Here is a 26,414-nt window from a genome sequence, read left to right as displayed (position 1 = left end):
ATAGAACAATATCGGACCTCTGAAAAGTATAAGCATGCATATGTATTCAGTACTTGGTTTGGGCCCCTTTTGCAGCAATTACTGCCTCAATGCGGCGTGGCATGGATGCTATCAGCCTGTGGCACTGATGAGGTATTATGGAAGACCAGGATGCTTCATTAGCGGCCTTCAGCTCTTCTGCATTGTTTGGTCTCATGTCTCTCATCCTTCTCTTGGCAATGCCCCATAGATTCTCTATGGGGTCAGGTATTTGCTGGCCAATCAAGCACAGTACACTGTATACTTTTCAGAGGTCCAATATTGTTCTATTCTTCAATCCTTGTCTTCTTGGTTCCATGTAATATTCTAATTTTCTGAGATTGTGGATTTGGGGTTTTCATGAGCTGTAGGCCATGATCATCACAATTATAACAAACTAGTAATTTTAAGCCCGTTAAAATAACGGGAGCTAGTACCTGTTGTTGTTGTTGTTGTTCCCTTTATTCCTTTCCTCTCTCGTTCGCCCTCCTTTCCTTTTATTTTGTTTTTTCTTCTGTATTTCCTTTGTCTTCCTTTTCTCTCTCTCTTCCTCTGTTTCCTTGTCTTCCTTTCTTCTCCCCCCCTCTCCCTCTCTTCCTTTCTTTCTTCCACCTCTTCTAACTCCCATCTTTCTGTTTTCTTGGTCTTTTCCTCTTTTCTTTCTTTAATGGGCTTGTTCTTTGGGGCTGGCTGCTCCTCCCTCCCTTTTTTTTTTTTTTGGTCCTTCTCCCTCATTTTCTTCTTCTTTTTCTTCTTCTTCCTTCCTTCCTTCCCTCTTTCCTACTTTCCCTCCCTCCCTCCTTGTTTCTATTGTCCTTTTCCTTCCCTCCTCTCTCTTTTCTCTCCTTCCTTCTTTTTATCTTTCTATTGTCCTATCTCCCTCACTCACTCCTTCCCCTGTCTCTCTCTCTCTCTCTTTCTTTCTCTGCCGCTGGCTCCGCTGCCCTCCCGCCCAGCCTCCTTCCCAAGTTCCGAGTCCTTCGTCCGGGCCAAATTGGCCCATGCCGCCGCCACCGCTGCCCGTTGGCCGCCCGCCCGCCCTCCCTCCCTCCCAACTGCCGAGCCCTCCTTACCCCGGCCATGTCCGTCGGGTTAAAAACTCCTTAATTTCTGAGAGAGAGAGAGGAGCTCGCAAGCAGAGCTCCTCTCTTTGCAAAGACTCTGCCCGTACTGGCGGTTTGGGCGTAAAGGACGCCCTTTACGCCCAAACCGCCAGTACGGGCAGAGCCGTTGCAAAGAGAGGAGCTCTGCTTGCGAGCTCCTCTCTCTCTCGGAAATTAAGGAGTTTTTAACCCGACGGACATGGCCGGGGTAAGGAGGGCTCGGCAGTTGGGAGGGAGGCTGGGCGGGCGGCCAACGGCAGTGCTTGGGGTGAAATGGCCGCCCGTGGGTTCCATGCAAGGAGGACCGGGGATTGGCCCGAAATGGCCGCGGGTGGGGCCGGGATAGTGATGGGAGGTGGGCGGGTGGGCAGACAGCGATGAGGACCGGGGATAGGCGCGAAATGGTTGCCGGTGGGGCCGGAACGGTGGTGGAGGGCGGGCGGGAGATGGCAGGAGGTCGAGTGTTTGGTGGCTTTGGGACACTGGTGTTGGCGGTCCTGTCTCCCTTGGGCTGTTCTGGGCCTGCGCTTCGCGCAGGCCCAGAACAGCCCAGAGAGACAGGGACGCAGATCCCCAACGTTCCAAGGCCATGGCCACTCACTTAGCCTTTTATTATATAGGATTAAGGCTTGACTTCTCTCGCTTTGCATGTAATGCGTCTGTCTCATATATCAGTTTCACCTTTTAATTTGCATTACTGAAATTAATGGACTTTTGCATGATATTCTAATTTTCTGAGTTTCACCTGTAGGTTACATCAGAAACTGCCTTATACTCACTCAGATCATTGGTCCTCCTAATTCTTCCACTCAGAGCCTCTCTAGGTTGGTATAAAAAATTAAACGCTCAAAACAAACCATTCAATTCATTCAGTATTGTCTACACCAGGCCTGCTCAACTTTGACCCCCCAGCTGTTTTTAGACTACAACTCCCATAATTCCCAGCCACAGTGGCCAATAGCCAGGGTTTATGGGAGTTGTAGGCCAACATCTGCAAGAGGGCAAGAGCTGAGCAGGCTTGGTCTACACTGATTGGCAGCGGCTCTTCAGGGTTCCAGAAAGCTACTTCCCAACCCTACGTGGTGATGCCAAGAATTTAATCTGGAACCTTCTGCTTTAGGGATGTGTCCAAAGGGGCTAGGGCGGACACAGGCGGAGAGTGGTTCCCACTGAGGCAGTTCTAAATACAGTCGGCCCTCACCAACAGCGGGTTTCCCAATCACAGATTTGCGCATTCACAAATGGGAAATGGTGGCAGGTCTCACCAAGTATCTGCGGTAGTAGTGTGCACGGATCGGTTCGGAGGCCATTCCACTGGCCTCCGAACCGATCCGGACAAGGGGTGGTTTTGGTTCGGGAGGGTTGGGGGGGGTGTTCCATTAAGGGCGGGGGGGGGGCTTTACTCACCCCTCCCGCGCTTTGCTGCTCTGGCGCCATAATTATTTTAAAAAATGCGCCGCAGAATTGCTCGCCGCTCCGGGGCTCCTTCTTGACTTCAAAATCGGGCGGCAGGATACTTCCCTGCCGCCCCCGAAGCCCCCTCAAGCCATTTGAGCTCTTGAAATCTCGCCCGGACCGAGTGCTAAAGCGCTCGGGCGGGCGGCGGGGAGATGTCTGTCCGTCCGCCCGCCCCCTTCCCTGCCTTCTGCGAAGTGCAGGGAGCCTTCTGCGCGCGCGTGCGCAGAAGGCTCCCTGCTTCTGCGCACGCGAGCGCAGAAGGCTCCCTGCACTTCGCAGAAGGCAGGGAAGGGGGCGGGCGGACGGACAGACATCTCCCCGCCGCCCGCCCAAGCGCTTTAGCACTCGGTCCGGGCGAGATTTCAAGAGCTCAAATGGCTTGAGGGGGCTTCGGGGGCGGCAGGGAAGTATCCTGCCGCCCGATTTTGAAGTCAAGAAGGAGCCCCGGAGCGGCGAGCAACGAGCAATTCTGCGGCGCATTTTTTAAAATAATTATGGCGCCAGAGCAGCAAAGCGCGGGAGGGGTGAGTAAAGCCCCCCCGCCCTTAATGGAACCCCCCACCCCAGTGCCGAGCCGCAGGTCCGCGGTCCGGTGCACACCCCTAATCTGCGGTTTGGAGAGATTTTTTGGAAATTTGGGGGGTTGGAGGAATTTGGGGGGCCAGGAGGTCATTTCCGAGAGTCAGGGGGCAATTTTTTCTATTTTTAATTGTTTCCTCCCCCAATCTTTTTGAGACCATGATTCCCCTAACCCCATTTCCCATTGGTTGTGGCCCTGTCAACCACGAATTTGCCAACCGTGACGTTTTCCAGGAAAGGAACCCTCACGTTTGGCAAGGAACGACTGTAAAAGGTAGTTGGCCATTGCTGAAGTAGAAGCTGCTAACCATCCTCTGGTCAGCATCCCTAGTGGTACCCAAGAGCACTGTGTTTCCCAGCAGTGAGTGGGGGCTTTAAGAGGAAGAGAACCCTGTCAAGCCTCTGCACCATCTCAGAAGGTGCACATGGACTGCTGGGAAGTGTAGTCTTTCCCAGCTTGTCCCCTATACTGCTCTCTGGGGAAAGAGCTGGGAAGGACTACACTTCCCAGTGCTCCATCTGCACCTTCCAAGATGGCGCTGGGGTTGAAGGTGGCACAGTTTCCCTTAAAGGAGCCTGATCAGTGCTGGGGGAAATGCAGCGCTGCATGGTGGCAATGGCCACCTCTGCACAGTACCGAGGAAGCTGTGAGGAGTAAGTATTTTGCTTTGGCTGAAACTTTGCACAGGCCTAACAATCCATTATTCAGGGAGCTGAACTTATGAGTAGGGTCAGTGGGAGCTGTCACTGGTTCCTGGGCCTTGCAGTGAAGAACACTGCCTTATAGCAGGACTGCACTACTTTGGCCCTCCTGAAGATGTTGGACTACAGTTCCCATCATTCCTGACTATTGGCCACTGTGGCTGGGGATGATGGAAGCTGTAGTCCAACAACAGCTAGAGAAGTTGTGCAGTCCTGCACAAAGTTGTGCAGTCCTGCACAAAGTTGTGCAGTCCTGCACAAGGTAAAAGGTAACAAATCTGCAAAACAAATGGAAGAATATTCCACTGTGTATATGATGACCCAGGGAGATGAGAATGGCCAAGGCGGAATGAAAAGCATGCAATTGTTATTGCATAACATGCCGAGTAGCCCTGGGGTTGGTCTGGAAAAGCCACACACTTCTTTGTTTACCGACAGAGATGAACCGAGTTTGCAAATCGCAGTCTGGAGTCAAGATCAAAAGACCATTTGTCTAACCTGCTTCTGCAAAGCAGGATAATCCACCCGTGACCCACAGGCCCTTCCACACCTCTCATGTAATGTAGAGCTATGTGCCACCAGACACAAGCAGGCACACTGCCTAATGGTGCCTTCGGAGCAAACAGCTTCTGAGAGCAAGAGTGTTGTGCGGTTAGGGTAAAAGACTAAGACTGAGAAAAGACCCACCTTCAAAACTCTATTCAGCCACAAAGCTCACTTAGTGACTTTGGCCCAGTCACAATCAGTGGTCCAATTTTTTTCATCTCTGTGCAGAATGAGTTTTGTTCTGGGCAGCAGCATCAAGGCAGTGTGTGCGGACGTACATTCCAGGTGGGGCCTTCCTGATTTAACCTGAGCGGGATCTAAAATGAACTGAGCGGACATCCGAAAACTTGTGACTGCGTGCACATGCCCACGCCTTAGAAGGAACAGTGGTCACACTCTCTCAGCCTAACCCACCTCACAGGGTTGCTGTGAGGATAAACTGAAGGGATGTTGAATTATGTATGGTTTTGTGTATGCCACCTTGAACTCCTCGAAGAAAAAGTGGGTTAAAAATATAGTATATGGGGGAGTCTGAAGCCAGCCAGCCACACTCTACAAAAGAAGGCAAACTTTACACTCAGATCAGCATAGCGTAGTGGTTAGAGTGTTGGACTAGGACTAGGAAGACCCGAGTTTGAATCTCCATTCAGCCCTGAAGCTCACTGGGTGACTCTGGGCCAGTCATGTCTCTCTCAGCCTAACCTACCTCACAGGGCATTCTTTCAGGCTGCAACTGAAGCCAGACCAGCTAAGCACTTTCCTGCTTAAAATCTGCTCAGTAACAATGAGTGCTTCAGTAACTAATACTGACTGACCCCCTGACGAAGGGAGCACTTGCAGGAGGACACTGCCCCAGGGCTAGGCTGCAGCATTAGCTACATGAGCTAAATCTGGAGCTGGTGTTCCAGACTAGCAATGTGCTACCACAAGCATGCTTGCATAACAGCTGCACAACCTGTGGCGTGCTTCATATCTTGTCAAGGCAACTTTGGGGCAAGAATGCTCTGTTGCAGTTGTGTGCAGGGCTGCACCACTTGGGCCCTCCTGCAGATGCTGGACTCCAGTTCTCATCCTCCCCCCCGACTATTGGCTACTATTTCTGGAGTGATGAGAGCTGTACCCCAACAATACCCGGACGGGTAAAGTCGCGTGGCCCTGCACAATCGTGCAATTCCAAAGAGCGCTGGTTCTTAGGGAAGCTCTGCAAGCTTCCTGCAGACGCGCAATTTTGCTTGTCGTGCAAGTGCTTCGTTAGTCAGGATGTCGGCCACTGTGACTGAATAAGTAACACCCCAAGTGGTCGTGCTTTCACTGTGCAAACATTTACTTTGGAATTATGTGCCAGAGGGGTGAGAGAAAATTCAGTCTCTACATATTACAAACATGGTGGATATTTATTTTTTACTTATTTATCTGAGTTCTACACCACCCTTCCAAAAATGGCTCAGGGTGATTTACATTAAATATAATATATAGCAAAAGATATTGCCACAAGTACGTCCGTGAGTTCGTGGTAAAGTTTATATTTACTACCACAACTACAAATATTTCTATACCGCTCTCGAATCAAAGTTCTCAAAGCGGTTTACATAGAAAAATAAGTAATACATAAATCAGATGGTCCCCTGTCCACAAAGGGCACACAATCTAAAAAAGAAACACGAGGCAGATACCACTAACAGCCACTGGAGGAATGCTGTGCTGGGGTCGGATAGGGCCAGCTGCTCTCCTACTGCTCAATATAAGAGAATCACCATTTTAAAAGGTGTCTCTTTGCTCAGTTAGCAGGAGCTAACTTTCCGACTCGTAGCTAGGCGTGCAAGGTCTTTGTTGGCTTTAATTCGGGCTGTGCACATTCCATGTGTCTGCAACTTTGCCGTACAAACTGAGCAGCTCAACTTTATGAAGATCTCAAGTTTCAACTACAGACTGAAAATCTGAACTTCACCCTACAAAATGAAAGTCACCGTTTCATTTTGCACCAGGAGCTGCTGTAATGCAGCAGCCAAGACTGTGAACTGTGAACAATGATAGCCCAAGACTTCAGCATGCCCAAGGTCGCATCTTGCCACCTGGCATCCCAATCATCTGCTATTTGAGACAACTGCCTCATCATGCCTCATGGTAGGGCCACCCTTGGCTATGAACTAGGAAGGCCCTATTCCAAATCTCACCTCAGTCAGAAACACAACGTCGTAAGAACCCAGTTGGGTGAGGTCATAGGAACATAGGAAGCTGCCTTTTACAGAGTTCGACCATTCCCCTGCTGACTGAGTAAAGAGGTGCCTTTTAAAAGTGATTATTCTCTTTACCAAGCAGGGGGACAGCAACTGGCCCTATCCATCCCCTACACAGCATCCCTCCAGTGGCTGTTGCTGGTGTCTTATCGTATATTTCTTTTTAAACTGTGAGTCCTTTGGGGAAAGGGATCCATTTTTATTTATTTTTATTTCTCTATGTAAACCGCTTTCGGAACTTTTGTTGAAAAGCGGTATATAAATATCTGTCATTGCCACTAGTCCATTTAGCTCAGTGTTGTCTACACTGACTGGCAGTGGTTCTCCAAGGTTTCAGGCAGGAGTCTGTCCTAGCCCTACCTGGAGATGCTGCCAGGGAGTGAACCTGAGACCTCCTGCTCTTCCACTGAGCTGTGGTCTCACCCCTGAAGGCGAGTATCTTATGGCACTCACATGTAGTCTCCCATCCCAATGCAAACCAAGGTGGACCCTACTTAGCAACAGGGACAATTCATGCTTGCTACCACAAGACCAGCTCTCCTCCCCAGGTCAGTCTCACCCAGCATCCTACTTCCCAGCTACCAACCACTGGTAGGACATGAAGCGAGAGCTCTCTCTTTCTATCCCCCGCCTCCTTAGTCATATGGCAGCATGCTACATCTGAGCACAGAGGTCTCCTGTCTAGCTGTCATTCACCGATAGACCTCTCCTCCATGGATTTGTCTAAACCCCTTTAAAAGTCTTCTAAGCTGGTGGCCAAACGTGCATCTTGTGGCAGTAAATTCCAACAGTTATATACGTGCTGTGTGTGTTAGAGAGCTTGGAGGGAAGATTTCTTTATCTGCCCCAACTGCAGTGGAACAGGTAAGTGGAGGACTGCTAATTAATACTGTTTGGAGACATGGAGTTCTGAATAAAGTAGTTTATTTAGGAAATCCATCAGGTAGGTAATGAGGCCTAGATGCCTTGCAGCTAGCTACATACAGGAGGAGAAGGGAGAAGAAGGAAGTCTTGTCTAACAAAGGGGAATCAGAGTAGAGAGTAGAGATAGAGAAGAGTAGGGAATCAGAGTAGAGGAAGCACAGTCAGAGAGGGTGTTGGCGCTGCTCCATTGTAGCAGAGTAAGTTGCTAGCCCCCAACTTGTATTGCAGCTAGAACACGCAGACACATGAGTAAAAGCCAAACGTTGATTCTATTGAAGTACAGGACACTCACATGATATGTAGTCTCAGCAGGTCCAGATACACATAGGTACAATTACAGCAGGCACATAGATAACAGCAGCCAGGTAGACCAAAGTGGAGCAGCGTGGACCACTGTAGACAAGTGACTCATGCTTGAGCTCTATTGTTATACTAGCTCTAGCCAATCACATCTGGTCAGCATTCATGACCTTTTTACACTCCTAATTGGCTACACCTGTTGCCAGTTTCTCTACTTGCTGCAAACAGTGACTTGCACTTTGTTTTAGGCTTCTTACAGCACCTTGCAGGAAATATATCCTGACAGAGGGGATGCCTTTACTGGCCATCTCCACCCCTAATGTGCCTAGTGGTCAATAGGATTGCTAGTGCTAAGGGTCGATGCCATGCAGGAGCTGCGTCTCCAACACTGTGAAGAAGCACTTTCTTCTGTCTTGTGTTTAATCCCCTATCAATTTAACGGACGACCTCAAGTTTTGGTGTTATTAAAGAGGGAGGAAAACGATACTCTCAAGCAGCCTTATCATACGCAGAGTTAGGCGTACCTGTGCCTTAGAGCTAGGCTTAAGTATGCACCAGGACTCGCTTGGGGCCCAGGCCTGGAGGAGAAGGAAGAGGAGGAACATAGGAAGCTGCCATATACCAAGTCAGACCATAGGTCCAACTTGCTCAGTATTGTCTACCCAGACTGGCAGCGGCTTCTCCAAGGTTGCAGGCAGGAATCTCTCTCAGCCCTATCTTGGAGATGCTGCCAGGGAGGGAACTTGGAACCTTCTGCTCTTCCCAGAGCGGCTCCATCCCCTAAGGGGAATATCTTACAGTGCTCACACATCAAGTCTCCCATTCATATGCAGCCAGGGTGGACCCTGCTTAGCTAAGGGGACAGGTCATGCTTGCTACCACAAGACCAGCTCTCCTCTCCTATAGGAGGAAGAAGAAGTCCCAGCTGAGACCCCCCCAACCCTGATGAAAGACCCCAAGTACCTTAGATCCTGAACAGCTGGAGCCTGCTTCTCTTATAGGCCCTGCATCAGAACCACCTGGGGACACCAAGAATCCAGCTCCCCGACCCCAGTGGGACCTGCCCAATCCCTGGAACTACGCCATCGCCCCAGAAGTGGAGGCAATGCAGGACCAGAGCAGAACGCCAGCTTGAAAGGTGGAATGGCCACCTGGTAGCTCAAGGCCTACCTCCTGGTCAGGAACTGGTTCAGGCACTTGCTTCCTATGGGGGCCATTCTAAAGCTCCAGGGTTGCTGACTTTCACAGAAACCCTTCATTTGTTAGAGTTTGTAATTATTTTTCAAAGTGCCAACAAAGGTTTTGTTGTTGTTGCAGTCATCTAAAGCAGGGTTTCTTAACCTTGGGCCCCCAGATGTTGTTGGACTACAACTCCCAGAATCCCCAGCCACAAAGGCTATGTCTGGGGATCCTGGGAGTTGTAGTCCAACAACATCTGGGGGCCCAACATCTGGAAACTCTGTTCTAAAGAACACGCATGGAGGAGATTGTAGTACAATCTAAACTAAATAGGTTTATTGGTGAAGTACATTCTGGATAGTAAAGATCTATCCCTGTCTAAAAGCTAAAAGCAGGAACACACTTCCTGCTGAAATATGAGCCTCCCCATCTCATACAACTCTTAAAAAGGCAGTCAAGACACATTTGTTCACCCAGGCTTTTAATTAGACATTGTTTTAACTGTGTTTTAACATTTTAAATTTTAATGTGTTAATCTTTGTATTGGTTTTTATTGTTTTGTAAACTGCCCAGAGGACTCGCGTTTTGGGCAGTATAAAAATGTAATAAATAAATAAATAAATAAAGGAAGCATCTCTCTCCCCCATCTATCCATCTACTCTCCGAGAGGAAAGGAAGCGGACTGACTCTCTACAGGAAGTACCTGAACAATCAAGGCAGGGGTCATAGAGTAGAGGCAAAGCAGGGACAGGTAAGGAGACCCTCACTAGCTACCGTCTGCTCCCAGTGCCTCTAGTAGTCATTAGGATATTGGTTGCAAAAGGCCGATGCACTGGAACTCCATCTCCAACATCATTCAGGGGCTGATCTTTGGTGGTGCAACAGCTCCCTTACAGAGCTCAGCTGGCTCTCGTGGCGGCGGCTGCTGCTGCTGCTGCTTCCAGGCCTGGGCATGAGTACAAATGAGGCTGTAGGCACTTTTAGGCGGGTCACTCTCTCAGTGTCAGTCTCCACCTGGAATCATACTGACCTGCCTTCAGGGGCTTAGAGGAGGAGAGCTGGTCTTGTGGTAGGAAGCATGAATTTGTCCCCTTTGCTAAGCAGGGTCCACCCTGGTTTGCATTTGAATGGGAGACTACATGTGTGAGCACTGTAAGATATTCCCCTTTGGGAACATTATTATATTTATAATATGTATTATATATTATTTATTATTATATTTTATAAATAGATAGATAGATTCCATTATCATTATATTACTACTACTCCTCCTCCTCCTCTGGGAAGAGCATCTGCATGCTGGCATGCAGGAGGTTCCAAGCTCCCTCCCTGCAGTGTTCCCTCTAAGGCGTGCACGTGGTCACACATTTTGGTGTCCGCTCAGTTAATTTTAGATCCCGCTCAGGTTGAATCAGGAAGGCTCCATTCTGAATGCATGTGCATGCACGATGCCTTGATACTGCCGCTCAGAACAAAACTCATTCCGCAGACAGATGAAAAACATTAGAGAGAATACTGCCTCCCTGGCATCTCCAAGACAGGGCTGAGAGAGACTCCTGCCTGCAACCTTGGAGAAGGTGCTGCCAGTTTGTGTGGACAATACTGAGCTAGATGGGCCTATGTTCTGACTCGGTATATGGCAGCTTCCTATGTTCCTATCAGGCTGTTATTACAGAGGTAATGCATACGAAGCAAAGGTGAGCAATACTTTTTTATACTAATACGTATGTTGTGTGTTATTACAGATTTCAAAACTCAGAATTCTGAGTCTGATGAAAAGTTTGCAAAAGAGAAAGGACAATATCAAATGAACTTGCAAAAGCCAGAAGGAGGGTTGGCTCAATATTCAGCGGTCAGTTCCAGGCCCCACGCCATTTGGCACTGTTTCCTGTCAACATTGCCTGAACCCTTGTTGGGGCGGGGGGAGTTCAGTTTCACAAGGGTCCTGCTGGATCAGACCAGATAGATCTATCTAGTCTGGCACAGGGGTTCCAAGGCTTGGGTTTCCACGTTAGTAGATTACAGCTCCCAGCAACAGGTCACTGTGGCTTACATCTGGGAACTCCCCGCTGGCAAACTGTTTCCCACAATGGCCAATGAGATAACTTGTTAGTGTTGGACTAGGACCGGAAGACCCGAGTTCAAATCCCCATTCAGCTATAAAACTAACTGAGTGACTCTCAGCCAGTCATATACTTCTTAGCTTAACCTACCTCACAGGGTTGTTGTGAGGATAAACATAACTGCTCTGGGCTCCTTGAAGGAAGAGCAGGTTATAAATGTAATAATAAAGTAAAATATAGATAATGGCCTTCCTCCATGTTTACTCTCAGCAACTGGTATTTGGTGGTATACTAGCTCTGGACATGGAAATTCATGACTGATAACCACCATGACAGATAAAACTGATCCTCCACTAATATGTCTAATCCCCTTTTAAAGGCATCTGAAGTCCATCACCACATTTTGTTGCAGCAAATTCCATAAACCAATGATGCATTCAGAGTTATTTGAAAGTTAGTTTTACGGGTTGCTTTCCAGCAGAGCCCCCTCCCCCACCGAATGGCATACAATAACAGATTAAAACATAACAAAACAACAGTACACTAGCCAAAATAGCAATAAAAAGGGCAACCAGATACAATGCCAGAAGACCCAAGCTAAACTATGACACATTTAGGATATACACAATCAATCCCAATGGAAGGTGGTCTTCACTCTGTTACACACACACGAAGAGATCAGGACAGGCTTCTTGAGCAAGGGCGTTCAAAGTTTGGGCACCAATGCTGAGAAGGCCACATCCTGCATACCCACCAACTGCACTTCAGATGCTGGTGGAACATGGTGCAAAGCCCCTCCCCCCCAATTATGCAAAATATGCCATCCTTCCAAAGCAAACTAGCTTTGCTTGATTTATCTTGAAAGTAGGAATGGTTGCAAAACAAGCACGTCCTAGATATTGCAATTAAGATGACCAGGCACCAAAGCAGGACAGTAATCTTGTCCCTTGAACAGCTGCACAGGAGAGGGAATTTTGGTTGGCAGGGGCAGCTTGTCAAGCAGAGCTGGGGAAAGTTGCGCCTGCCCGGGGCAACCAAACTTCCAAACCACCCAGCCATTTTCCCCCTTAAAAAAAAAGCTTCCGGCACCCTTTCCTTCTCGGAATCTGTCCCGTCCTAATTGCAAAGCAGCATAGAGAAGCTCCCAATATCTGTACTGGGCGAGCACGATGAGAAAGACCTAACCATAGCCTCAAGCTGCAGACTTCGGAGATGGAGCACCTGATTTATGCCCCCTGGGATAAAGGGAGAGAGAGGCTTGGCGTGGCTAGCTCCCCGACACGGCTTTCCCGCAGTGCAAAGACATGTTCTTCCCCCGCTCCACTTTCGTGACATGGGTGCAACAGCAAACCAGCACCAACAAACCACCGGACTCCCAGATCTCTTACCGTAGCTGCTCCCCAGTAAGCAGGACTTCGGCCATATGTTCCAGCTCAACAGCTCTCTGCTGCATGCTGCCCAGGCTCCCTTCTTCCATGGCTGCCAACCTAGCCGGGGGACACACAGAACGGCCCTGAATGGAGGGAGCAGATGCATCTCTTCGCATCCCAGCAGGACCCGAGAGGCGCGTTCGGAGACAGCCCACCCCGCAGCCCCTGCTTGAACATCATCTCTTCTCCGCCCCCGCCCCTCCATTCACTCGGCGTCTCGCACCTGAAACCCTGCCCCCCTCCCACCCCGGGCACCCAGCATTATGCTCGGCTGCTTTAAATCAAAGCGCGAAGGCTCATTTCTTCCCTCCACCCCGTTTCCCATCCTGCCCTCCAGCTCCTTGCAATGTGCAGCCCGTAAAGGCGATCCTTCGGCAGCTTAACGAGTTCTCCCCGGCGCTCCTCCTCTCGCCAGGCTTGCATGCATAAAGCGATCGTTTCCCTCTGCTGCTCTTCTTGACACGGCCGGGGGAGGGGGCGGGGGCAAGCCTTTCAAGCCAGCCTGAGGCTTTCCGCAGCCCTCGAGACGCCTTGATTTCATTTAGCGAGCTGCCACTTGACAGTTTGGGGACCAAGGGGAGAACCCGGGGTGTGCGCGCGCGCGCGTGCTCTTCTGCAGGGCAAGGAAGATAAAGAGCGAGAGCCCCTTGGAGGGCGGCAGGATTGCGCGGGTCTCTCGGGTCAGGCAGGCGGACGCAGCCTGAGCCTGGCAGCAGCCACCGACAAGAGCAAAGGCCGCCGCCAGCCTGGGAAGGAAGCCGCCCTCCGCCCCGGGCTCCCCCTCACCTGGCCGGTGCAAAAGTTGCGCGGAGAAGAGATTCCGACCGCCGCTCGCTTCCTTGTTGTGGGGTGACAGGCAGCCTGCGAGAGAGGCACGTGCTCGCAGCTCAGCAGGAGAGAGCCAGCCCAGGCGGCGGCGGCAGCAGGAGCAGCCGCGGAGCTCCTTCGGCCTCGGTCTGGCACACACGGCTGTTGCGGGCGGAAGGAGCTGGAAGCAGGCGCCCAGTTGTCAGTGGCAAGGCAGGCTCCAGTTCAGCCCAAGGTCGGGCAGCGACGACCGGGACCGGCTGCCAGCCAGCGAGCGAGCGAGGAAGGGGCTCTCCATGCTTCCCACAGGCGGCCTTTTCGAAGACTGCAGCAGCAGCAGCAGCGCCGCGGAGCTGGGGGGAGGCGCTTCTGCAACCTTACCCAGGGCACAGGCAACTCCCTGCCACAGCCTCTGCTGCTTCGACAGGAGGGGGAGGCTCTCGCGGGGGGGGGCGGTGTGCCAGCTCACCCCCCCCCCATTTCCCCGTCTGTCTTCACCGAGTCCTCCATCTCGTCCCTGTCTTGCTGCAAACACTGAAAGATCATCGGCCAAAGGGGGCAGGAAGGATAATGGATTGTCAATTCGAAAGCAATCATGTGGGTTGCTTTTCCTTCTCTCCTTTCTCGGGCTCTTCTGCAAAGCCAGGCTTGCTGCTGACCTGGATGGAACTCAGGCCCCCTCTGTTTCCAGACTCAAGCTTGTTCGCTTGTCTTAGATTTTGCTCCTCTGCTCCCAAGAAGACCATAGATATTTTTCTCCTCACAACAGCCCTGTGAGATCAGGTTAGGCTGGCTGAGAGATAAGTGACTGGCCCAGACTCACCCAGTGAGTTCAGGGCTGAACGGGATTTGAATTCGGGTCTCTGGTCGTCCCAGCCCAACTCTCTGACCACTCCACCTTGCACTGTTGTGGCACTTTGGTGGAGAGAATGGTGCATACCAAATGGCCATAAGCGTTCTTTTTTTAAAAAATTAAACAAATTAGTAATAGAAAATAATTCTAGAATTTCAACAAAACCCATAACGACAATCGGGTTTTTTTAAAAAAGGAAACCCATAATGAAAATAATCAAAGGTTTTAGGCAGACACTAGTTATAGTTTCACAGTTTGGAATAATATGACATTACTGCACTTTGGCAGGGTGCAATCTAAAGTGTTATACCACATTAAATACTGCTTGCTTTCTATTAATCCAAGGGGTGGGAACATAAGCTGCCATTTACTGAGTCAGACCATTGGTCCCTCTAGCTCAGTATTGTCTACACCAGTGTTTCTCAACGTTTTTGGAGTCATGGACCGGTACATTATTCATGCGCAGTTTCCCAGACAGCAGTTAGTAAGGGGGTCACCCCCCCTCGTCCCCAACCCCCCCAGGCACCCCCCCCAAAAAAAACCCATTTCCGGACTGCTCTCCAGAGCTCATTTCCAGGCAGCCTTCACTGCTGGATAATGTTCATATCGAAGAATCGAAATGGACATTATCCAGCAATGAGGGCTGCTTGGAAAAGAACTCCGGAGAGCTCCTGCCGCCCCCAAATTGTGATTTTTATTAGTGATGCCTCACGGACCGGTACCCAACACCTTGTGGACCGGCATCGATCCATGGACCAGTGGTTGAGAAACACTGGTCTACACAGACTGGCAGCTGCTTCTCCAAAGTTGCAGGCAGGAGTCTCTCTCAGCCCTATCTTGGAGAAGCCAGGGAGTGAACTTGGAACCCAGATGCTCTTCTCTGCGCTGCTCCATCCCCTAAGGGGAATATCTTCCAGCACTCACACATCAAGTCTCCCTTTCATATGCAAGCAGGGCAGACCCTGCTTAGCTAAGGGAACAAGTTATGCTTCCTACGAAAAGACCAGCTCTCCTCCAATTCTGTTTTAATACTGAACATATAGATGCGAGCACTTCACTAAATCCATATTGCCTTTTCCAGTCTTCGGCAACTTGTTGGTTTTGGACTACAGCTTCCAACATTCCCAGGCTTCAGCCACTGTGACCAGGGATGATGGAAGTTGTTGTCCAGAAACAAGAAATTATGCAAGGTTGGTCTTCCTATCAGAAGCATTCTAATGATAGGATTAGTAATATATTTTTAATTCTTCCTCCCCACCCCTTGCTTAGAAACAGTACATAGTGAGGGCAGGTGAAAGGCTGAATGATTGCAATAGCGCTGATCTCTTGGTTGGGGTGGGCTTTTTGTGCAGCTGCACTCTTCTGCTGCTTAGGGTGTGTGCTCACATGCACAATCATTCACATTACTGTGAGATAATAGGAATATAGGAAGCTGCTATGCCGAGTCAGACTCTTGGTCCATCAAGCTCAGTATGGTCTGCATTGACTGGCAGCAGCTCTCCAAGGTTCCAGGCAGGAGTCTTTCTCTGCCCTACCTGGAGATGCCATCAGGGAATGAACCGGGGACCTTCTGCATGCCAAGGCTCCACCACTGAGCTATGGCCCCATCCTCCAAAACCACTGTGGGAGTCCCAAGCATAATAAGAATATTGTTTGTTTATTTAAATTAGGGCCGCATAATTCAGCCCTCCAGCTGTTTCTGGACTACTGAAACATCCTCAGCCACAATGGCCAATAGTGAGGGGTGAGGGGAGTTGTAGTCCAACATCTGCAGAAGACCAAATTTGTCTAGCCCTGATTTAAATCATCTACAAGCCACGGTTCCAGCATTCAAGGTGGCATGCAACATAAAAGGAAAAAAAACAGAAAACAAATTAAAAAGCAAACAGTGTGACAGGCAGACACAGCAAAAACACCACTACACAAAATGGCAGCCAGAAGAGCTGAATTTTCCAACCAGTCGGCAAAGTTGCCAAAGAGGATGTTGCAGGCATTAGGCTTTTTTGTATTTGTATTTACACCTTGTATTTGGTGTATATTTTTGGTGTATTTTCCATTAATACACGTTTTTTAATGTTATTGTTAGCCGCCCAGAGACGGAAGTTTGGGACGGTGTACAAATCTGAAAAATAAATAAATAAATAAGTTTGATGCGACTAATGTAACGGCGCTGCTTCTTGCTACAGTTCTTATCTCATACTGGGATGGAATCTGACCAGATGAATGAAGGAGGTGGTGCGGTCTCCGAGATATGCACGGTGCAAGCATCAAGGGCTTTAAAGATGATAACCAGCACCTTGGATTGAGCCTGGCAGCCAACACAGTTGAAACAAAATAGGCTGAATATCTGCAGCTACCAGAGAGGGGCACGGTGGCGTTTTGCATAGTGGAACCTTCCGAGTTGTTTTCAAGGGCAACCCCACGCAGCCTGCAGTACAGTAATCAAACCTGGAGGCTGTAAAAGCACATATCCCTAGAATTCCTGTGCAGCGGCAGCACGCACATGGCGTCTGCACATGCGCGAGCACCATGTGCATGGGGCAGCGGAGAGCTCTCTTTCTTAAAGCCCCCGGCCAGGGCCCCGCTCCCAAACTGTGCTCTTAGAGCACTTCCCTATCATCAGCTACCTTGCAGACAGCACCCTTCCGATTCAGCAGTTTCCCTGCTAGTTTGGCTGCTCCCTCAACTCATGTGCGAGTCCATCAGTGCCTGTGTTGACAGGAATAGGCCAGTCATTCATCTGACATAAGCAGCAGTGGTTGTGCTTGACTGGTTGTTTGAACTCCATCTAGAAGAGGGTGCAGTTAATGGTCACAGGAGAGCAACATACATGATGGCCAAATTAGTTTGTAACGCTCCTTGCTAGCATCGATTTTCAGTTATGGAAAGCACAGTGCCACTTGCAATGAGAGCTCAAGCTAACATCATGTCTGTTTCTCTTCGGCATTTTGCCCACAAAGTTTGATATAAAGCATGATCGTCTTGAAAAGCTACTCACAGATTGCCTATCTTTCTTGAAGTAGGCTTTTCCCAGATGCTGTTCCACCTCTTGGTTGTTGTAGCTTCTTGTATGAGGCATGTATTTGCTCTGGACATTTTCTGCATGTTGTTGATTTTTTGTTTCCATTCTTGTGGCATTATTTGCATACGTCTGTCCACAATATTTACAGTTGTCAACTCACTTCCTTCCTCCAGTAGTTTCACTGTGGGCCACACATTTGTTTTTTTCTGGTTATAACAACTACCTCAAAATAAATCAAAAGCACAAAGCAGTCCCTCAGACTGACAGATCTTGATGCAAATGTTTCCAGCTTCCACCACTTAAAGGCAGGACGGGAGCTCAGTGCATTAAGTTTGGTTTCACACTTTCAAACCAAGCAGTCAACTTTCAGCTAAATCTAATGCAATTGCAACTGGAGCTTTGGTTTTGCTTTCATTTGAAAATCTGATAGATTTTGTCCAATTTTATCTGATAGAATTAGAATTGTGGTTTTTATTTTACTTTCATCAAATCAATTTATAAATGATGGGTTTTTTTAAAAGTTTGGTGCATGCATACCATTATTTGATGTATGCATATCATGCATAATGGTATGCATACCATTTAATGTATCTCCTGTTTAAAAATGCATACACCCTAGTATGTGTGTAAGAGAGGTAGACAAACAGACATACTAGGGATAGTCATCGGCAAAGTGGTGGCAGGGTTTACAACTTTGGAACTGCCCCATTTGACTGGCATGGTGTGAATTCTCTAAATCAGGGGTTCTCAGACATGTTCCCCCAGTTATTGTTGGACTACAAATCCCATCATCCACAGCAACAATGGCCATGTGATGGGGTGATGGGAGTTGTAGTCCATCAACATCTGGGGACCCAAGTCTGAGAACACCTGCATTTTGTTACTAATTGCTTGCATGAAGAAACAAATTCAAAGCTTTCTTACTTGAAAAGCTTTCTTACTTAGAGTAACTCATTGTTACTCTAGGTTTATTTTAAGAAAGTGATTTGTAAATGTGTAAGGACGTACCACTCAGTGAGCAAAACCACTGGCCGCTCAAACTCAGTGCTGTCTCTTGTGACTAGAAGCAGGTCCTTGGCAGGTTTCCTTCCAACCCCTCCCTTGCTACTTAAATACATTTCATTGGATTTATAAAGGATCAAGCCTAACCGCTCAAATACAGAAAGCACATGCCTTAACATGGAATGACAGTCCTTACCTGAAGGCTCCCGCTTCTTAGCATTCTGCTCCTAAACATTTGTACCAGCATTACCAGCCCACAAGGCTGCTCAAATACTAGTGGGGTGCTACTGGTGCAGTTATTGCCCGTGCTAAGCATGTGTTTTTCTGTATTTGTAGCAACGTTCCAGAGCAGGAGTTCAGACTCACCATTGGTTCATGTTGTGGAAGCTATTGCTGAAGCTGAGAGTTACTGTTGTATGTGGTACGGATGGCCACCACAGTACTGGTGCTCTTTCCCCCTCCAAATCATGTTTAGCAACACAGTTCTCCAGCCTGGTCATGCCCAAACAAGTTTTTTTGTGGTTAAAAGAATGAAACACATCTAGTTTATAGGCAGGCTGCACTTGGTGGGTGACAAACCCACAATACACTAGGAAGTGTTCAAAGTTGCCTTTGCTCAAAAATATCCATCAGTCACACTACAAATATGATTATGACACATATTTATATACCACTTTTCAACAAAAGTTCCCAAAGTGGTTTACATAGGTAAAGTTGCACTGTCGAGTCGGTGTCGACTCCTGGTGACCACAGAGCCACGTGGCTGACTTTGGTAGAATACAGGAGGGGTTTACCATTGCCTCCTCCCATGCAGTATGAGATGTTGCCTTTCAGCATCTTCCTATATCGCTGCTGCCAGATATAGCTGTTCCCCATAGTCTGGGAAACACACCAGCGGGGATGCAAACCGGCAACATACCAGTGGGGATTCGAACCAGCAACCTCTGGCTTGCTAGTCAAGTTATTTCCCCACTGCGCCATTAGGTGGCTGGTTTTACATAGATACAATAAATAAATAAAATGGCTACCTGTCCCCAAAGGGCTCACAATCTAAAAAAAGACACATAAGATGCACACCAGTAACAGCCATTGGAGGGATCAGGGCAGGGATGCTGTGCTGGGAATTAATAGGACCAGTTGCTCTCCCCCTGTTAAATAAAGAGAATCACCAGTTTAAAAGGTTCCTCTTTGCTCAGTTATCCACACTGTGGCTTCCTCCCTGTATGTTTATCTTTCTTAGTCATCTTCAACTTTTGCCATAAACTATCCTCGATATAGGAAGATTCTGAAAGGCATCATCTCATACTGTGCAGGAGGAGGCAATGGTAAACCCCTCCTGTATTCTACCAAAGAAAACCACAGGGCTCTGCGGGCGCCAGGATTCAACGCCGACTCGACAGCATGTTTTACCTTTACCCTACTTTACAGTATATTATCAAAAGCTAGTGAAATGTTATATAGAGCACAGGCTGCCTTCTACCGAGTCAGACCACTGGTCCATCTAGCTCAGTATTGTCTACACCAGGGATTCTCAACGTGTGGGTCCCCAGATGTCATTGGACTTCAACTCCCATAATTCCCAACCAAAGACCACTGGGGCTGGGGATTATGGGAGTTGAAGTCCAATAACATCTGGGGACCCACACGTTGAGAAACCCTGGTCTACACAGACTGGCAGCAGCTTCTCCAAAGTTCCAGGCAGGAGTCCCTCCCAGCCCTACCTGGAGATGCCAGGGAGGGAACTTGGCCCTTGACTGTGGCTTCTCAATGATCTCTGAATTCAGACATGAAGGGTAATGGTGGTACCTGAGGTTGCCACTGCTGCCACAGGAGTGTGCACCACTCCCCACAACCAGCCTCTACTCCCTTTGTCAGTTCTGATATGCTGAGATAGGCCATAGATAACCAACCAATCTTGGCATCTCCTGCTCTGCTCCCCTCTTGAAATCCGACATCGGTCATTCACTTGAAATCTCAGTGACAGATGTCGAGTTCCTTGAGGGAAGTGGGGCTGTGTTTTATAGCTGCTTCCCTCACCAACACAAAGTAGCCTTATGTAGATTTAACTAAAAGTTTATTCAGACACAACTCCATTTTATCCTTCTCCTTCTCCTCCCTTTTCCTTTCTGACCCCCCCCCCCCACACACACATTCTCTACAGGATCCCTACTGGGACAAACTTCTAAACAACAACACATAGAAGATACTGGATAGAATACAACAGGCAGGATATACCTGGGTTTGGGTTTATATATGGGTTTGGGCAACACAACCAATCTTGGCATATCGGAACCAGAGGCACTCTTACCTCTGGACTTCCGGGCCGAAGTCCAGGGCCTCCACAGCCCATGGGAGCTCCCAAATCCTCTTTAGTCTGTCCTGGGTGATGTGGTTGCCCAGCCAAGCATGATGATGCCTTACTTTGCCGGGGTTGGCGGGGGGGGGGGGGGGGGCAGGCTCCAAAGGCCTTTAGGCCCAGGCTCCAAAGTTACCTAGGTGCACCTCTGATCGGAACCTACAATGGAAATAGAGGCTTATGTGGGAGTAGGAGGAGTGCACACTCCCAAGGTGGCAGCAATCTCAAGTGCCACTGCTACACCTGAATCTACCTAAAGAGAAACCAGTTCGGCCAAACTGTGGCTTGCAAATCAACCTCAACCTGTGGTTTCAAATCCTGGTTTGTTCACCCCAAACAAACCAATTTGAGAGTAGGCTCAGACATAACATGAAACCCTGCTTTAGCTAAACAAATCCTAGTTTTGCATTACATTTCAATCTAGGCACAGAAAAATTCTAGTTAAAATTAACGAATCCACCAAGTTAGAATCTTCCCCTTTGAGAACCACAGTTCTTTGGTGATAGTTAATCAACTTGAGAAGTTTACTGAAGATAATAGACTACAATAAGAAGAATCGACTGCTACAGAACATACCAATCCACAAAAACTCCATGTATTAACCCGCACAACAGATAATTCCACAGCAACTACATTATAATAGGCTACAACTACTACAAAAGTAAAAGCTGTTGGTAGATAGATAGATAGATAGATAGATAGATAGATAGATAGATAGATAGAGACGGTTCTATTCTAAAAGGACTCATAATCTAAAATAAATAGAAGGTGGACACAGCAATGCCACTCGAGAGATGCTGTGTGCTGGGGTTGGATAGGGACAGTTGCTCTTCCCCTGCTAAATCTAAATCTAAACCCCTGTTAACTTGGCAAGGAGGCACCTTTTAATGAGGTGATTCTCTTTATTTAGCAGGGGGAGAGTAACTGGCCCTATCCATCCTCAGCACAGTACCTCCCAGGGGCGTAGCTATAATTGAGCGAAAGGGTTCACGGGCCCCCAGCTCCTGAGGGCCCTCCAGCTCTATCCCTCCCTATTTTCTTCATTATCTCACTCACTCTGGGGGGCCGCCAGAGAGAGGGATGAACACGGGCCCCCTCTCCCCTAGCTACGCCCCTGGTACTTCCAGTAACTGTTGCTGGTGTCTAACATTTCTTTTAGATTGTGAGCCCTTTGGGGACAGGGATCCATCTTATTCTTTATTTCTCTGTGTCTGCCCTGAGCCATTTTTGGAAGGGTGGTATAGAAATAAAAAAATAAAATAAATAGAAGAGAAGAGAATCACCATATTAAAACCTTTGTTCTGTTAGCAGGGGACAGCATGGGGAAGGGCAAGCAGAGGGCTCTATACCAAATGTTCTTGAAAAGTTCAAGCAATCGTTTAGGATGCTTCACACTCGATACATACACAGCACAGGCGTTTGACAGTCCTGCCCACGACCCTCTACTACAGGTGGGTCAACCCCAGTTTTGTAAAAGGCAGTGAACTATGGCAATTATGCAGTAATGTGCTGAAGACCACAAGCCAGAATCTGATGCCATTCCAAATGGCATGCTGCATTTGCAAGGACACATATGCTGCTTATGCTGAAGCACTTGGTTTTTTTATTAGAAGCAGATACATTAAACCTAAACTTCCTCCAGCAGGGAAAGTAAGCAGGAAGCAGAGGGACAGTAGCTATTAGGCTATCCGAACGTTGGAGAAGATTGCTAGTTGCAGCAGAAATGCATGGTGCCTTTTGTCCCCTTCAATTAATGTAAGCCATTTGTCATGGCAATGGGTTGCATTTTATATGTGTTGTACCAGCCTGCCCCCGTGTGGCTTTGCTTTGGCATAGAATGAAAGTGAGAATTATTCATAACAGCAAAAATTTGGAAATGCTTTTTTGGGCAACCTGTTAAGCAAGGTTGGAGATTCTTAACCAAAGCCTGATTGTACATTTTGTTCAACAGTTTCCCAAACTGTGGAATAGGCCCTCTTTGGCAGCATGGGCAATCTTTGGGTAGCATTAGGAAATGCATCAGAGATTTCTAATTGGTTTGGGGGAGGGAATTTGTGGAGATATAGAGCCAGGAAAGGGTAAAGAGCCATTCCTCCTCCTCCATTACTCATCCTCAGGTTCTTTTGAAAGTGTATGTGGGATGGTTAGGGTTCTGGATTTTACACAGTCCCCAAAAGTTCTGTGCATGTGTTGATTGACCCTCTGTGGCTCAGTTTCACAGATGCAAGGCATCACCTGGTACCAGTGTTCCCTCTAACAGGGATTCCCAGATGTTGTTGACTACAACTCCCATAATCCCCAAGCAAAAGCCATTGCAGCTGAGGATTTTGAGAGTTGTTGTCAACATCTGAGAATCCCTGTTAGATGGAAGATTGCTTGGTACTGCATAAAAAAAGAGAACAATAGATTGTGACAAAGATTGCAATCTTGGGCAAAGAGTGATGGCATCGTGAAGTAAAGTGTTCCATCAAGTTGATTTTGACTCCTGGCACCCACAGAGCCCTGTGGTTTTCTTTTGGTAGAATACAGGGGGGGGGTTACCATTGCCTCCTCCCGCGCAGTATGAGATGATGCCTTTCAGCATCTTCCTGTATCGCTGCTGCCCAATATAATACCAGCAGGGATCCGAACTGGCAACCTTCTGCTTGTTAGTCAAGCATTTCCTTGCTGTGCCACTTAAAGTGGTTGATCAGTAGGGCTCCCTATACCTGCTGGGGATGCCATTAAGGCTGCCATCTTGTTTCCAGCAAAGTCCTTCCAGCAGCCGATTCCTCCACAAGCGTGCCCTCTAATACAACCATAAGCTCCCTTTGGAAAAGGGGTGAACGTGTAAGGAGATTTGGCTGGCATGTTAATCCTTGTAATATTGTAATATTTTAATTGTAAACTGCCCTGAGCCATTTTGGAAGGGCAGTATAAAAATTGAATAAATAAATAAATAAATATTTGATTCCCTAGCATACCCGTGGCTAATCCCATGTGTGTCAACTCTCATGAGAGTTCCTGAGCAGCTGCCAGATAGCGACAGGGACGGGAAGAACATGAGAGGAAAGAACATGGCGACTGTAGCAGTGGCCAGCGAAGAAACCTGCGGCCAGCTAGAAAACAACAGGGGTGGTGGTGAGAAGAAGTGGGCTGGCTGGCCAGCCAGAAGGGGGGGGAGGGGAAAGAAAGGTTGGGGCGGGTGGGTGTTCCAGCCAGAGGTGCAGATGCTCTGCGCCCGGCCCAGCTAGTTGTTAATTATAAGAGTATATTTTCTTTATATGTATGTGTCATAAACTTACAATATTTTGAAATATATAGGGGAAACATAGCCTAGGGCAGCATCTCTCCCAGCCTGAGCTTTGGGGCATTTTTGGTTCTGACCAGAGGTGCATCTAGATAATTTTGGAGCCTGGACCTAAAGGCCTTTGGAGGCCCAACCCTCACCCACCCCCCTACCCCCACACTATGGCACACACAGTATTTTTAACACGTGGGTTCTTGAGGGCACAAACAGCAACTGACTTCACAATAATGTAAGAACATAAAACAGGTATATTTATGCAAATATGCTTTAGCAGAAACATTTCAACATGCAACTTAACATATCCCCATCCCACATATTTCCCTCCCACTCCCCCTCTGTCTCTAAAGCAGGGGTCACGCTCTCTTGCCCGGCATAGTGGCAGGCCAACACCACCCAGGACAGACTTTGAAAGATTTGAAGGCCCCCAGGGGATGTGGAGGCCCTGGACTTCCGGGCCCAAAGTCCAGGGGTAAGAGGTGCCTCTGGTTCTGACATAAGAACTTAAGAACAGCCCTGCTGGATCAGGCCCAAGGCCCATCTAGTCCAGCATCCTGTTTCGCACAGTGGCCCACCAGATGCCACTGGAAGCCCACAGGCAGGAGCTGAGAGCATGCCTTCTCTCCTGCTGCTACTCCCCTGCAACTGGTACTCAGAGGCATCCTGCCTCTGAGGCTGGATGTGGCCTTTAGTCCTCCGACTAGTAGCCGTTGATAGACCTCTCCTCCATGAAGTTATCCAAACCCTTCTTAAAGCCACCCAGGTTGCTGGCTGTCACCACATCTCGTGGCAGAGAATTCCACAAGTAGATTATGCGTTGTGTGAAAAAGTACTTCTGTTTGTTGGTCCTAAATTTCCCGGCAATCAATTTCATGGGATGACCCCTGGTTCTGGTGTTAAGTGAGAGGGAGAAGAATTTCTCTCTATCCACTTTCTCCACACCATGCATGATTTTATAGACCTCTATCATATCTTCCCACTGTCGTCTTTTTTCTAAACTTAATAGCCCCAGGTGTTGCAGCCTTGCCTCATAAGGAAGGTGCTCTAGGCCCCTGATCATCTTGGTTGCCCTCTTCTGCACCTTTTCCAGTTCTACAATGTCCTTTTTTAGATATGGTGACCAGAATTGTATGCAGTACTCCAGGTGTGGTCACACCATAGTTTTGTATAAGGGCATTATAATATTAGCAGTTTTATTTTCAATCCCCTTCCTAATGATCCCTAGCATGGAATTGGCCTTTTTCAAAGCTGCTGCACATTGAGTCCACATGTTCAATGAGCTGTCCACCACGACCCCAAGATCCCTCTCCTGGTCAGTCACTGACAGCCCAGATCCCAACAGACCACTCAAGTCTTCCTGGAGGAATGCTTTAACTCTCCTTCTAAATGGGATCTTCAAAGGAATATTGAAAATGGTACCAAAAGGTACCATAATATGGATTCACAGCTAATTATCACATGGGCCTGGATGTCACCATCAGCATTGAACCTCCATTAGAGTTGATAGGATAGGCACCTCTGACCACAAATGTGCCCACTCACACGGCTCCTACCTCTTCACTTTTCCTTCCCATCTTTTTGTTTTGGTTAAGGATCTTTCCCTGGTTCTCGCCATGCCAATGCTTCTGTGCACTTCTCCGTTAAAGCTTCTCTGCCACCATCACAACATTCACCTCATTGCTCTCATTTTCTTGTGTTCAGTGTGCTTTTCTTGCACCCAGGCCAATGAAGGCAGGAGACATAACTGGATGTAAAGAGGAATACTTACTTTTATCATCTGAACAGGACAATTAGCAATAGCAATAGCACTTACATTTATATACCGCTTTATAGCCAAAGCTCTCTAAGCGGTTTACAATGATTTAGCATATTGCCCCCAACATTCTGGGTACTCATTTTACCGACCTCGGAAGGATGGAAGGCTGAGTCAACCTTGAGCCCCTTGGTCAGGATCGAACTTGTAACCTTCTGGTTACAGGGCAGCAGTTTTACCACTGCGCCACCAGGGGCTCATATTAGCGATGAATGGGGATTGGTTATCCACCCACTACAGTGTGGTAAGCTTCACTACCCCACGGTGTGACTGACTCTCGGGGAGTGTGTGAAATACGTTTTGTTTTTCACCATGTCCTTACAGTTCTTCTACTGCAAAGGCAGGGGAGGAGGAGGCGAGGCAGGGGCCCACTCCAACCTTACTAAGCCCCTAGTCAAACGGCTCCTAAGTTAGGGTAATCCTCCTAATGTTAGCCTGAGTAATTTAAAAGAGAGAGAGCGTGAGCAAGAAGGAACTTTTGTTTTCCAGTGAAAAGAGCCACGGTACGCTGCTGCTACCCAAATATTGCCACGTTAAAATCCTCCCTTCCTCCCTTAATTTCTATGCGCACTCCCGCTCTACAACCATTTAAAACTATCTTCTGCAACGAAAACCCAGGAGTAACTCCTAGAGACCGTGAAATGTCTCCCTCTAGTCGTTTTATCGCTCTACGCGTGCCCCATCCTTGGTGCTTTAACCACTCCTTGCGACTGTGAGATGTAAATCCTTAAACCCC

General features: G+C 48.2%; 1 protein-coding gene across 2 annotated transcripts in view; it reads right to left on the bottom strand.

Annotated features, from left to right (window-relative positions):
- The window catches only part of DEPTOR (DEP domain containing MTOR interacting protein), a 104,625-nt gene extending 79,080 nt beyond the window's left edge, over positions 1-25,545 (bottom strand). The window contains exons 1-3 of one of the 2 annotated variants that reach the window (XM_053244128.1): positions 25,419-25,545; positions 18,590-18,715; positions 12,498-12,596 (exon numbers count right to left, since the gene is read on the bottom strand). In XM_053244128.1, coding sequence (XP_053100103.1) covers positions 12,498-12,596; positions 18,590-18,715; positions 25,419-25,480 — 287 coding nt within the window. In that variant the 5' untranslated portion in view covers positions 25,481-25,545. Of the gene's footprint in view, positions 1-12,497; positions 12,597-13,325; positions 13,717-18,589; positions 18,716-25,418 lie in introns of those variants that run through there. The other variant, XM_053244129.1, reaches the window with a different exon arrangement.
- Positions 25,546-26,414: the final 869 nt, after the last annotated feature.

This window comes from Hemicordylus capensis, chromosome 4 (assembly GCF_027244095.1).
Source record: "Hemicordylus capensis ecotype Gifberg chromosome 4, rHemCap1.1.pri, whole genome shotgun sequence".
Lineage (NCBI taxonomy): Eukaryota > Metazoa > Chordata > Lepidosauria > Squamata > Cordylidae > Hemicordylus > Hemicordylus capensis.
The sequence above is the reverse complement of the archived record's forward strand: the minus strand, read 5'-3'. Positions and strand labels throughout refer to the sequence as shown.